We start from the raw sequence: 14034 nt of genomic DNA on the forward strand, positions 1-14034 counted from the left end.
GAAATGCAAAAGGAAAAAAAATCAATTTCAGGACCCCTAACTCATTCATCTGTCAATGGATCTTTCGAAAAATTTCGGCATTGATCCATCCCATTATGTTGAACAATTTACCCCTCCTCAGGCTTGAGCTAAACCCAACTGTTTTTGAGTTATTTGCAAAATGACAACAGTGATGGCAATAGCTCACATGGCCTTTAAGCCAGGTGAGCTTATGAAAGGCCTTTTTCACCTCTAAAATGAAAAAAAAATTAGACTGCTTTATAGGCAACATTAACTTATTAAGTGAAGGTAATGTCATTTTGTAAATCTTGGATACTTTTTAACTTCTTCAGTGATTACCTTTGCACAATTTTAGCTGTCTTTCTAGCATGTTGTATGGAGAATGCCTTTGGATTTCTTTGTTGAGGTGTTAAATCTTGCTGATGTTTGTTCTTTGCTTTTTTCTTTTCAGCCTTTGGACCAGCCTGTCTTTTCCTGTGACCCTTCCTTTGATCTTCTCCATCCATTATAAAAATTGCTTGCTGTAATAAGTTTTAACTGACAAATATGAAATACATCCGTTTTAAACCTACAGAATACACCACCAAAAAAAAAATGTTCTTTTTTTACTGATTTTTACAGATTCGCAAAATGTACTAAGTAAATGGACCCTTCCACATACCTGCATTTACCCAATCGTCCTGTTTAACACTTTTACTGTCAAAACCAATTTTATGAAAATGCTCTAAAAAATGCTGAAATCAAACTAATTTTTCTCCCAAAATATCTGTTTCCATCTAACTTTTTTAATAGAAAAGAAATAAAACTGCAATGAGATAGTGTATAAACAGCCTGTTTAACAGGTAATGGAAAGTTTTATGAGAGGTAGAAATAATTAGAGTGGTAATAGGACAGAGTTACTGGGTGTAAATTAATGGATTAGATACAATGTATATCAATATTTCCACACAGTTAATCTAGAATTGAATTGATGATTTTGACCATAATCAGTTAAACCATACAAGTATAACTGAAGGTGGTAAATCTACAGAATACACAGATAAATTATAGACACCTTAATATAATGATTCTTCAAAAATTGTTATGATGTCCTTTCTTTCAACAAAAAAGAAATATATACTAAAGAATAAATCAGAAACATAAACCATGTACTGTGTGTCATAACAGAAGTATTTAAAGAAGGTCTGATTTAACACAGAACTTCATCCTGTCAGCTGTAACTGACAAAGTCTTAATACAGATAAACTGAACTTGAGATTTCTGTTACATGTACACTGTACATGGTTCTTTATTATATGTAAATCTGTCGGTCAAAAGCTCAATAGAGCTCATGTTTATTATGATGTATTTCATGCCGACTCTAAATAAAACTTATTTATTTATTATTTGATTAATTAACAGTATTCATCGTCATGTTTTAACCTTAATTCTCTATAAATAGGGGTAGGAATTAGTGCTACATTGTAATTGCTCTAAAGTTATATATTTTTCTTTTTATATTGAAACCATTTCTGATACATTAGAACGATGTCACCACAAATATTGATATGCAAATGGATTTTTGATATAACATACAAATTTAATACTGTAAAACCCAATACACTTTCATGTAGCATAGTATGTCATGGTTTTGTCCCTTTGTATGGCTACTGGAATCATTACACAAAAAAATCTTCCATGATAATTTTCAAAATACAATGTTCTAACATTTCTTTTAAATATTTTTGGCTTCATTACAGGACACACATAGCCCTTCCCATTATACATTTTGACCACCAAACAACAAAACATCAAGAAGCTGAAAGCTACTATAGAAATTCACCATTTATATGAGACTTAGGGTATTTCAACAGTACAACATTTGTATTTAAAATAAAATACTTTCTTTTTATGCTAACCTATTACAAGTAGACACTTTGTAAACGTTGTTTTTCTAAATTTCAATTCTTTATTTGGAAAGAGCACATAAGAGCATATTTATACATGTTAACCCTGTGGAACAGTTCATGTGGGAGATTATCCCCAATGACACTATCTTACATGGAAGTTTTTTACATGTATGTAAAAGTAAATTTTTCTATGTAAAAATTCAATTATAATTTTAAGTATTTTTCAGAGAAAATATAATAATTTTCATCAAAAACCTCCCCTAAATCTTACACTCCAATGTGGGAAAATCTAACTTTTTAAACGATTTGTGGGTACCTCACCCCTAATGTGGGTCCCACTAGGAGGGTTAACAGGTATGCATTCGTGTTGGCCAATAATATACAAATATGTTGGTCAAAAGTTAAATAGAGCTTATGTTTATTATTATGTATTTCATGCCGACTCAAAATAAAACTTAATTATTTATTTATTATAACATATACACTTCCCTCAAGAGTGGAATGGTTCTCTAACACTTAAGTCTAACCTGAGTGAAACTTGGTATTACACCAAGTTATTGAGATTTGAGTGTTTAACACCCAAATTCCACCTAACCAACACCGACCATTTTATATTGTAATAGTCATAAAAATCAAAGAGGCATAACAGGGCATTCAATAATCATATGTAAGACACGATGTCTATTCAGTTTCTGTTTCTCGGTTAATTTGGAGCACTCCAGTTAAGATAAAAACTTAAGTCATGTCATTAAAAATTCTGCATCATCCAATCATTTTGTATTTGTTTATCATTTGTTGATGTGTTATTTTTTATTTACAGCTACGTCCAATGAGTGGTAGACATCATGTAGTAGAGTTAAATCTAAAGCAAAGTAGCATGCCGTGGCGCCCTTTATTCAGAATGCCATGCCCTTTATTCAGAATGCCATGCCCTATATTCAGGATGCCATGCCCTTTATTCAGGATGCCATGCCCTTTATTCAGAATGCCACATCCTTTATTCAGAATGCCATGCCCTTTATTCAGGATGCCATGCTCTTTATTCAGGATGCCATGCCCTTTATTCAGAATGCCACATCCTTTATTCAGAATGCCACATCCTTTATTCAGAATGCCACATCTGGATGCCATGCCCCTTTTCCAACATGCCAAATGCCCTTTTCGGTCGCGAAAATGTGCCCCTGTAAGAATTTTAGCCCTCTTGAAACCATAAAACTTCGCCGCCATTTTTGTTTATGATTTTTAGGTCAAATTTGAACACAAAACCCAATTTTGTCAAAATTACCTAAAAACTCCCAAATCAAACCCCTAATTCGTGTTTCAATCTCATTTCTATAATTCAAAGAGTCATTAATCTGACAAAAAATAACCTCCGAGGAGCAATCTGCTGATTAGGGTTTAACAATTAGAATATAAATCCTGATTGAATCTACCACTATTTGATGAACATGTAATTATATTCTAAAGATTAAATTCTATTCCACAATTAATTTGACAATACCGGCATTTTAACAGGTCTTAAATTTATAGAACCACCTGTGTAAACAAATTTTAAAGTTACATGTATGTCATTGTTTATACAAAATGAGTTACCCCCCTCCCTGCAGTCTTCACATTTCATGTAATTTCAACAATGAAGTATTTTCCCAAAAGTTTTGTTTGCAATAGTAACAAGCATTCCGACGGTATTGCTGATGCAATACAGTGTCCCCTTTCGGCCTTTGAACTCATTGCCTTTATGAGATTTTTTTTATATATGTGAACTAACAATGGGTGGTGTTATTTTTTAACAATCAATAGAAAATAACTGATCAACAGCAAAAGCAAATTCCATCAAAATCAAACCTGAGCTTCATGTAGATAATAACATTTTTGCATTACAGAAAGCTGCATAAAGACATTCTCTTTCTATCACCTGGAAAGTTGAAAAAAACTTCGCTATTATGAATTAAAGGGCAAATAACTATAGAATGACAGCAGCAATTTGCATCAAAATGATGAAACATAAAATTTTATGGTAATTTTCTATGTCAAAGGGCCATAAGTTCCATATAAACCATTTTGACATAATAATATTTAAATTTAATTTGTAACTTGTCATGATAAGACTAGCTAACAAATATGAAATCAATTGGATGAGGCATTACAAAGAAAAGTCTGGAAAACATAAAATTTTGAATGGAAATAAGTTTTCTCATTTTTTGTTTGAATTTGAAAAAAAAACTTGGAATTTCAAATAGGTTTGGAGAAATCCAACACAAAAAAGGGGATTTACAAACTTCAATCTATTATAGTACATGCACATATTGTTCAACTAAAAAAAGACCTTTAATGCTATAGTGATTGTCCCATTCATACAATACTACAGTAAAACCCACACAGTTTGCAAAATATGTCCCGTAAATGTTGATTCACATGTTATCCCATGTAAAAACCCTTACGAGGATTTTCAAAAGTTGGCAGGTATGTGACTTTCTTAAATAAGTTTTAGTTCAAATAAAAAGGTTTTAATTTAGATGTGTCTTTGATTTTTGAAAATGTATAACAATTTTTAAATAAATCAATGTGCCCTAAAAATCAAACATTGCGACAAAAAGTGCCCTTTGGAAAAAAATTACCATGCCCTTTTCTAACCCTAGATTTAACACTATGTAGAAATATTCCTTCGTATTTTTATCTAGTAATAATGAAATCTTTTGATATTTTAATTTTGCAATTATAAATTGATAATTACTATTAATAGTTATAAATAAAACACTTTGAAAGTATTGATTGTTGTAATTTGATTCGAGTGACGGACTTGTAAAAAACAGTCTGGTGATGCTTTTAGTTTCTGATAGTTCAAATAATTGAACGGCTTTTCCAGAAATAAAAGGAACTAATAACAGGTCACAAGACATCTATATAATGTGTACATAAGAATTGTAAAGTAGAAGCCCTTAATCAGGACATCAATAATAATAATAATAAGTTATAATTCATTGTCCAAATGAGGACGAGAGGGCGACTTCAGCCAGTCGTTTTCAAACTGCTAAAAATGCTTCAAGTTAAATGTGAGACATTTCTTATTTAAAGTATGTTTCAAATACAACCTACATACATGTATATATCTTTATTTTAATGATAAGTTTTGTTTAATGAATTCGAACTTTCATTGATGCCGACCGATGTTTACTCCCATATAAAAATAATCCCTTGACGAACCTCACACATATATAGTTGTCTATTTTTAGAAATTTAAATGAACACATTGTTTACAATGTTTCTGATGTGTTTCTGGTCATCAAATGGACTGCAATTTATCATAACTTAGTACAGGACAGTTATGAAGTATGTATGTATCAATGATGAATGTCTTTTTTTATGATTTTTACATTATATTTGTCAATCATTAATACCTCATGCTAATTTTCTCAACCGCTGTTTATAATTCATGCCTACTGCTTGGATTAAAGCTGGATTAATCAACTATTGACTAGTGTTACAGGTATAGATTTCGGCAATTGGCTAATTTAAAACTTTTCACAAGTCCCCTGAACTCCCCTGTTGTGATTTTCAGGGGTCCCCACTGAAATTTTGGGGTCAGTGACCTGGGAGCTCGGATTCTAACATCCATATTGTCGGTGGAGATCAATGCGATTAACTTCACCTTGCTGGGTAAATCTCACACCCAGGTCAGTGATTATACGTACACAATACGTCAATAGCGTATTAACAACCGCAATATACAATGTCCCAGAGGGGTGGGTGTAACACTCACATTTCACAGTGAAAAATCCGATTGACACAGTATTTCACTAACTAACACAGACTTTAAACTCCGACTTGAGTGTTAGAGAAGCAAGTGTATTAACTATAGTACTACTACTAGTAGTGCTCCACACTAAGACTACAGACGCGCATTGATTGTGCTAATGCTAAACCCAGTTAAAGCAATCTAAACAGTAGGCTGGTCCCTTTTTAAAAAAAATACCTTTAAGAACAAATATAAATTACGAACCTTTTTTAAAACTGGGATTTAACAGTAATAAATTCTGAATTTTCCACCGACAGCATTTTCTATGGAGGCTGCCATTGAAATAGTAAAATCTGGTTCGTACCGGAAGGAAATTATTCCGTAATGGCATTTCAACAACATTTACAATGTTTTTCAAACTAATATGTCTAAATGGTCAAATTTGCTAGGTTTTTTTTTTTTTTTTTTTTGAAATCCTGTTTTTATAGCAAATCTTCGGAAGTCTTGAAGACAACAATTTATTTAGTGAATGCTTTTCTTAAAGACCAAAGTAATTGTTCATCAGTCTCACTCTGACTTTCAATTTCACATTTCTTCAGGGACCGGTCAAAATTTATCGCCACATAGGACCAGTGCAAATAGCAGTAGGACAGATACTTTTTTGATGTAATGCTTTTGTTGGGACGCCAATTTTTTTTACTGACAACATCCATAGGACACATGTTTTTTACAAACAAATACTTTGAACTAATTTTTTTTATTAACTTTTAAAAAAAATATTATAACAAAATAGTCTTCAATTTCATATAAATGCATTAGAAAATACAACTATTTAACATAATTCATTGTAATTTGAATAACTATTTGCATTATAATAGAAACAGCTTTATATCAATACCTCATTTGTAAGATCTTTAATACACTGTATGTCTTAATATGATATTTCAAATAAAAACTTTATAAAATCATGATAGGACACCAACTTTTTTCTGACCAAGTTGACATAGGACATCATTTTTTTTTTTCAAGTCAGATAGACATAGGGTTGCAACTTTTATTTAGGCTCTTATTTTATTATTAATATTTTTTGCGCCGGTCCTATGTGGCGATAAATTTTGACCGGTCCCTTATTCAGTCGTTATATCACGGGTAATCGTGTTAACGTTCGTGCCTGTTGAATACAATATTGTCTATTGTCTATATGTTATCTTTTATCTATATGTATATCACCATCCATTTAATCAGCTTGTGTGAATGCCTTAATTTATCTAGAGAAAAAAATCACACGCCAGATGTACTTGGGGTCGAGATTTTTTTAGCCAACGAGATAAATAATGTTATTTAATTTTTAACTTATTGTACTGGGGAGGAGCACTTCCGATAACTAGCGGTAATATAACAAGATTGAAGCATCGTCTCTGTATCAACAGAGAGAGGCAGAAATGAATGAAAAAAAAACGAGATTGGTAAAGTATTATACTGCCAGGAAATTAGGGCTAAAGTATTGGGATAGGAATGATGAAAGCACAATTAATCAAGTTAAAAATTTGTTTCAACAATTTTATGAACATCGTCGTACATAAGGTATGGTATGCATTTGATGATCCCCAATATGACGATGGTGGCTTATTATATTTAGATACTAAATAAGACAGCTGCTTATAATTACCACCACCTAAATCTATAATATAAAGTGACCGACACCCCACCCCGAGATGTTCATTTCTCTGCTGTTTCATATGTGGATTCTATACGCTACAGTCCTTATATGATTACATTAATATAATGTTATCTTATATGTAGTCGCTGGTGCATTTAACGTGATTACCTCCCCATTGTGTAATTTCGTAATTGATAGCTTAATACACTTTTTTTCAAAACAGAAATTTTCTTTAACAAATGTATACATGTTTTTAATTAATGTGCTATCTAAACATAAACAGTGACAGACTTTATTATTTTTCTATCAAATCTAAAACTTCTGCAAAAATTTCCAATATCTGGTATACCAGTGCTTTTATAATCTGGTAATTTTAAAGATTTTTATAAGATTTTTCTTATAATATATTTATCCGTTTCTCATTGGAATCAGGGGATGTATAATAAGTCTCTGTTGGAATGTATTCCAACTTAAAAGAATTGACATTATTAACTAAGTGAACGAATATGAATACTTTTGTTTTATTGGGTGATTATCACTAGCAATATGTGACATTTGTTGGAAACAAATAATATAATTCTGTTTTGAAATCTTAATTAGAGGAATGCTTCGTCCCTCTAATAAACAAACACACGTGTTCATAGTAACGTCAGTTTGGCTCTCTTTGCACACTCAACGTTGTTCCAACGTAAATTAGGCTCGATTAGGGAAACGTTGGTCCAAGGTAGGAACGCTGTCTGGGACACCCCGAGTCTAATTTTGATTTTGCGTTAGTTTTTAAAGCAAGAAGTAAACAAATTAAAATCTTAAAGTATAATTTATTGACCTGGGTTTTTAAATTTTGATCAATTTAAAATAAAATAAAAAAAAAAATGTTCACTGCTCTAGAATTTCCAACCCTTCCGGTATTTTTTTGTATCTTAATATAATTATTTGCCTTTATTTTTTTTATTATTAGATAGATATTATCGATATCTTAAAGAATCTTTTTTAAAGTTTGGTTCTAGGTATAGTACTTTTTAAAATATGATCTTCAATAACTTCAAAAACCATTCCGTGTTTTCAATCCTTCCGTGTTTTAAACTCTCCCCTTACAATTTGTCAATTTATCTCCCTTAGATAAAGATTGTGAATCAAGTTGTACAGGTACAGGTGCATTACTGTCGGTATGTTTCATGAGAACGTGTACAGGATCTGATGGCCTGGTGAACTTATTTAAAAGGCAGCAAATTATAGTAAGGTATTATGTCACATTCTGAAGACCTGGTTGTGGACTATAAATATCATACTCTACCTTTGCATCTTGATCACTTTGTAGAGGAACCATATTTGCATAGGTGGCGGGGTTGTAGTTGTAGAAATGCTTGTGCTTAAGATACTCTTCACCATTACATGCTTCCATAAAGAATGATACTATATTGTTACATTTGTAAAACTTTACTCTCTGCTCAGTCCAGATTATCTACAATATAATCCGTTTTTGGATTTAAAAAAAATCTCTCCAGCACTGAATTCCAAAAGGCATCACAGATTATCATGATTTTTGCTAAGGCATTTTTTAAATCTGGCATTTATGTGGAGGAGGAATGGATACAAGATGGGTCCACCATGTCCCAATGACTTAGTCCATGATTTGCTTTGTGATTGAAACTGCCAAATTGATTTGAATAGAGGTGCATAATTGAAATATATCCCCATCTGCAACTTGTGGACGGAAAAAAAAGTGTCCATGTATTTGTTCATGCCATAACCATTTACCTTAAATGTGTTTGTGCAAATGAAATTGTCTAATTGTCTGATTGTATTATCCAGAGTTTTAGAGTTATCACACTTTTCATGCATCCACATTCGACATGCTTCTGATTGTAGCCTCTCTAAACTTACTATTAATGTTAATTATACCAGTTAAAGAGATAAGACACCTGTATATTAACCAGTTATCGATAAAATTATCACACGGTAGAGGACAAGAATTCCTGACCTTTTCCTTTATTTATTAAACTACATTTTTCCCTTCTGATGAAATGATCTGAAATAAATTGTAACAGATACTCTGAAGAAGTGAAAAGGGGAAAGTGAAGATTTCATTCAATTATTATTTAAAACAATCAAGATTTCATTCAATTATCATTAAAAACAAAATGTTGTGATTGGTTAATATGAAAATAATGAATTTAATTTTGAATTATTTTCATTTTCATAAAAATCGGGGGGCAGGTGGGGTGGGGGGGTTTGTAACTTGTTTTCAAGATACTTTTTCTTTGTTTGTTTTGGTAGAAAGAAAAATGTGGTTGAACACGAAGCTATGATATCATAGGAAAGGAAACTGAAAGATTTATTTCCATATTTGCAATACTTTATTAGTTGTGATTATTTGAAGTCAAGCTGTCATTGCCAGCCCATGATAATATGAGATTTCAGTTAGTTGCAGATCTCTTTTTTAATTACTGGTCTATGATTATATCCACCAGTTTCAAAATGGTTTTTAATCAAAATAGGTAGATATTATTAAAATGTAAAATTAGTGTAAAAAAAAGAAGGATGACAATTGAATGATTATCTAATCTCTATTATCTATATTCATATTCCAAACACAGGATTCAATAATTTCCTCTTAATGAATGGAAAAATCAAAATTTTTCTCCTGAATTTTCTGATGCAGTTGGTATCGAATTCACTGTGGCATCACATGACACCCATGATGCTTAGCCATGGCAATGCAACCGATTGAGCTTACAACCTCACATTTCATTGGATGAATGTGATGGTAACTGTGAAATTCAAGGTCTCCATTGGGAAATTGTTGTCTGGAATATTTATATTAAATCAAAACAGTTTTTGAATTTCATATACACATGTATTTGATAATTGTAAATAGTTTACTTGTTGAACCAATTAGATAATTCATTGAAGTACGAAACATAGTACAGTGATCGCACAGTCTACCATGTTTTAAGGGTTTCAATGACAGTAAATATTGCACAAATCTAAACATACTACATAATTTTTTAATTATAATTGGGGTAAACTAGTATCATTATATATTGCATTATCTAATTTAATATTTTAACAAATAGATTGAAAAGAGAGAAAATGCTTTGGCTATCTTTTTTAATGATAGTACTTGTTTTCATAGTAATCAGAGATGTAAATTTGTCCAAGAGCCTTTCAGGGAGATTAACATTAGTCCTCCATGAGATATTTATTTTTCATAATTAACAAATAATGAATAGCAAAATATTACAGATCTACTATGACATACACATACACGTACAATAGTTAAGCACTCTTAACTGCCTGTTCATTTCTATTGAGCTGAATCTGTTAGCTTACAATCCTCAGCACAAGTCACGAGAGGATCTGATCAGTCAATACTAAACTTTGTTTCAATATTTTACGTCATTACAGTGTTCTAGGATTTTTCAGAAAATGAGGTTTCCTCCGGAAAAATCCATATAAAATATCAACTTTCCCGCAGTCAATGACTGCATTCCCAACAAAACAAATCCTTACAGCATATGAAGTTTTCAACATGCCACAGGAAAGTGTAACTAAGTACCTAACTTTCCCAGACCCAAATTTCACTTGCCCCGGGTAATGGGAAATAGGAATCCTAGAACACTGCCATTACATTTTGTATTGTGAATTTATGTCTTAACTAAGGAATCAATATCATTCTTATTGTATCAGTCTTTAAATACATGTGGTGAAGGTATATTTGTGATCTCTCAACAAAGTATACTGTAATTGCTTTAATTTAATTTAATACTTTAAATGTTCCTCTTTATGTGTGTTCCTTCTTTCAGTAGACCTAAGGATGTAACAGTTTGACTTATTTTAGGGATACAACTTAGAGAGTTGCTTGGTTTAGTCTGTTAAATTACTACATCTGGTTGTAACTGATATTGCACCACCCTGGAATTGCAATTAGCAAGTGCTTTAGAGCTAGATTAAAAGTATTTGTTTGTCCTATCCTGACTCACTGTTGGTAGATACACATATATGTATATTGGGAAATAATTGTACCCCTCACTTATACATGTAAAGTGGGTGGGGCTATTATAGTGATTGGGTACTTCCTTCTATTACACAGAAGGGTATCTTTTTCTTATCCATTACTCCTCCTGCACCACTGAATGGAATTAAATGAAACTTGGATAGAATTATTATTGCATATTTCAATTGAACACCTCCAATTTAAGATTTTAATCCAGTTCTATTTTGAGGTTTCACAAAGCTCAACATAGACTTAATATTTATGAATGTTGGGACATAGGGGTACATCTGTTACTCCTACAACACTGAATAGAATTTAATGTAAACTTTACAGAATCTGTATTGCATACTCCCATTGTGCACCCTACATTTAGCTCGCCTGGCCTAAGGTGTTCATTGTTGTCCTCGTTGACAACTTTTCAAAACTCTTCTCCTCTGACACTATTTGACTAATTGGAACCAAACTTAGTATGAATGTTCCTTTGAGTATCCTGCATAGAACTGACATGGTGATTTTTGATCCGTTGAAAAATATGGCCACCTTTGCTAAAAATAGAACATAGGGGTCAGACAGTAGTTTTTTGCATATATTTCCAAAAGCATTAGGTTTAGCCAAATTCTGATGCAGGTTAAAGTGTTAAGCATGATGAGATCTATCTGTGGTAAATTTTTCGTGTAAATCTGTTAAGCCATGTTGGAGTTATTGGCCTTTTTTGATTTTTGTTGTTGTTCTTTTTAATGTTTTTTTCTTTCAAAAATCTTCTCTGACCAATTGAAACCAAATTTGGTTTGAATGTTCCTAAGGGTATTTTGCACAGAATTGATTGGGGGATCTTTGATCCTTTGAAAAACATGGCTGCTGCTACTATAATAGAACAAGGGGTCAGTCTGAAGTTTTTCTCATATACTTCCAAAACCATTAGTTTCAGTCCTATCCTTCAAAATTCTCAATGACTCGCCCGAATAATAGAGAACTGTATAGGATGCACATCATTTCACTTGTTCAAATAAATTTTTACTAGCATTGGGGTTTGGGTTAGTGGCTAAAGGCAGGCATTGTAGGTTTAGCCAAATTCTTTCAATTGCTGAAATGGTCCTTTTTATCAGGCCTACAAAAGTCTTCAGGTATCAAAGTTGTCTGACGACTCCTTGTTAAAGTTATTGCCCTTGAAAGGCGAATAATTAATGTTTTTAGCAGTTCTTAGCCAATATCTTGAAAACTATAAAAGATAGAAAGAAACTTCCAATTGGTGAAATGATTCTTATGTCCTACCCAAGTCTTCTTGAGTCAAAATTGTCAATCAACTCTTTGTTAGAGTTATTGCCCTTGAAATGCAAAACTTTAACCAGGTGAGTGATTTAGGCTCTTGGGAGCCTCTTGTTTTGTCATAACAACTCCTTTCATAGTATTGAATAGAATTTCACAAAACTTGGTATGTGGTAAATGAAGGAAGGTAATAACAAAACTGATGAACTGATAAACTCTAGGCAACAGTCAAAGGAAAGCACATATAACAAATGGCAGTATCAGGGTAAAAACCAGAAAGTTAGAAATCACCAAAATGGTTCTGATTTGGTACAGGTATTTTTGATAGAAATGATGGATTGAAAAAAACACGTTTATAGCAAGCTGAACCTTCCATGGACCATGGTAAGAAGACAATACATAGTTGTGCATACCATAAAATTTGGATCCTTCACGTTTTCTGGGAGTTAGTTACGCCTCTGTCAATTTTGTTGCCAGAAATGCACTACTGAAACATCTTTTCAGTGAAACTCCTTTTCGTCATTCGATCAGTCTAAGATGGCTAAGTTTTATTTTTATTTGCATAATCAATTAATGAATACCTCAATCTTTGTGCTGAAAAAGCATGTGCTGTTTCTTTAAACACAATAATGATTTTGGGCATGTTAGAATTAAGGTATTTAAAATTAGCTAAGTCTGCCAAATTTCAACCTAACACCATTAATTTGATATAACTTCATAAAGAACTTTAATAAGATTAGGAAATTTTTGGTATTCCAATGTAAATATTTTCTCCCTGAACATAACCCTTAGCATGTTGAAGTGTCGATAATGTTACATGAATAATCTTGTTAAAGTTCATTATTCATTGGTTTATTTGTTTAATTTATTGAATTTATTCATGATCATTTGACCATTGACTCAAACGTGATTATTTACATGTTTTTGGTTGTAAATAATAAACAAGACAATATAGTGTGCAGGATTTTTACTCATTCAAGTGTTGTTTTAAATTTATTACACAAACAATTGTTTATAATGGTTGTGTGTCCTGTTCTAAGGACAGATATGGTTTCTGATTATTAAGGTAAGAATTTCAGATCTTTTTACCTATACATGTACCATTGTCATTTATTTCTTTGTTACTTTTTACATATTGTATAAAGAGGACTTTGAGATACATATTTGCATTTATCAGGAAATTTTATTTTATATGTACAAGTATATTGGGGTAAACTTGTCTACATATTTAATTGTGCATTAAATCAGTGAGAATGAAATGTACCAGTAGTTGTGGACTGAATATTGGCTATGGTAGATCAATCCAGCTGTTTTGTTCTGTGGGCCAAAATAATGTTCCATTGTCTAGTGTGCTATACTCTGAACACGAAGTACATAGAATTGAAATCAACCTATGATAAAGTTTTTTTTTTTTCAACTGACCTTTGAAAAACATTTTTTTTTTTGTGGAATTGTGGAAGTGTTATCAGCACTTTAGTGACAATTA

General features: G+C 31.9%; 2 protein-coding genes across 9 annotated transcripts in view; one reads left to right on the forward strand and one right to left on the reverse strand.

Annotated features, from left to right (window-relative positions):
* The window catches only part of LOC148618643 (ribosome biogenesis protein BMS1 homolog), a 28622-nt gene extending 22621 nt beyond the window's left edge, over nt 1-6001 (reverse strand). Inside the window, exons 1-2 of the mRNA XM_088577732.1 lie at nt 5890-6001; nt 340-521 (exon numbers count right to left, since the gene is read on the reverse strand). Coding sequence (XP_088433858.1) covers nt 340-506 — 167 coding nt within the window. The 5' untranslated portion in view covers nt 507-521; nt 5890-6001. The remainder of the gene's footprint in view (nt 1-339; nt 522-5889) is intronic.
* A 2388-nt stretch (nt 6002-8389) lies between these two features.
* Nucleotides 8390-14034, forward strand: part of LOC148618644 (uncharacterized) — a 45247-nt gene continuing 39602 nt past the window's right edge. For 5 of the 8 annotated variants that reach the window (XR_015921406.1, XM_088577745.1, XM_088577738.1 and 2 more), the window contains exon 1: nt 8390-8525. The gene's annotated coding sequence lies outside the window, so the exon portion shown is untranslated. Of the gene's footprint in view, nt 8526-13465; nt 13615-14034 lie in introns of those variants that run through there. The other 3 variants (XM_088577740.1, XM_088577742.1, XM_088577749.1) reach the window with 3 other exon arrangements.

Source organism: Perna viridis, chromosome 4, assembly GCF_037379345.1.
Source record: "Perna viridis isolate PV_CMFRI_1.1 ecotype Kerala chromosome 4, ASM3737934v1, whole genome shotgun sequence".
NCBI classification, from domain to species: domain Eukaryota; kingdom Metazoa; phylum Mollusca; class Bivalvia; order Mytilida; family Mytilidae; genus Perna; species Perna viridis.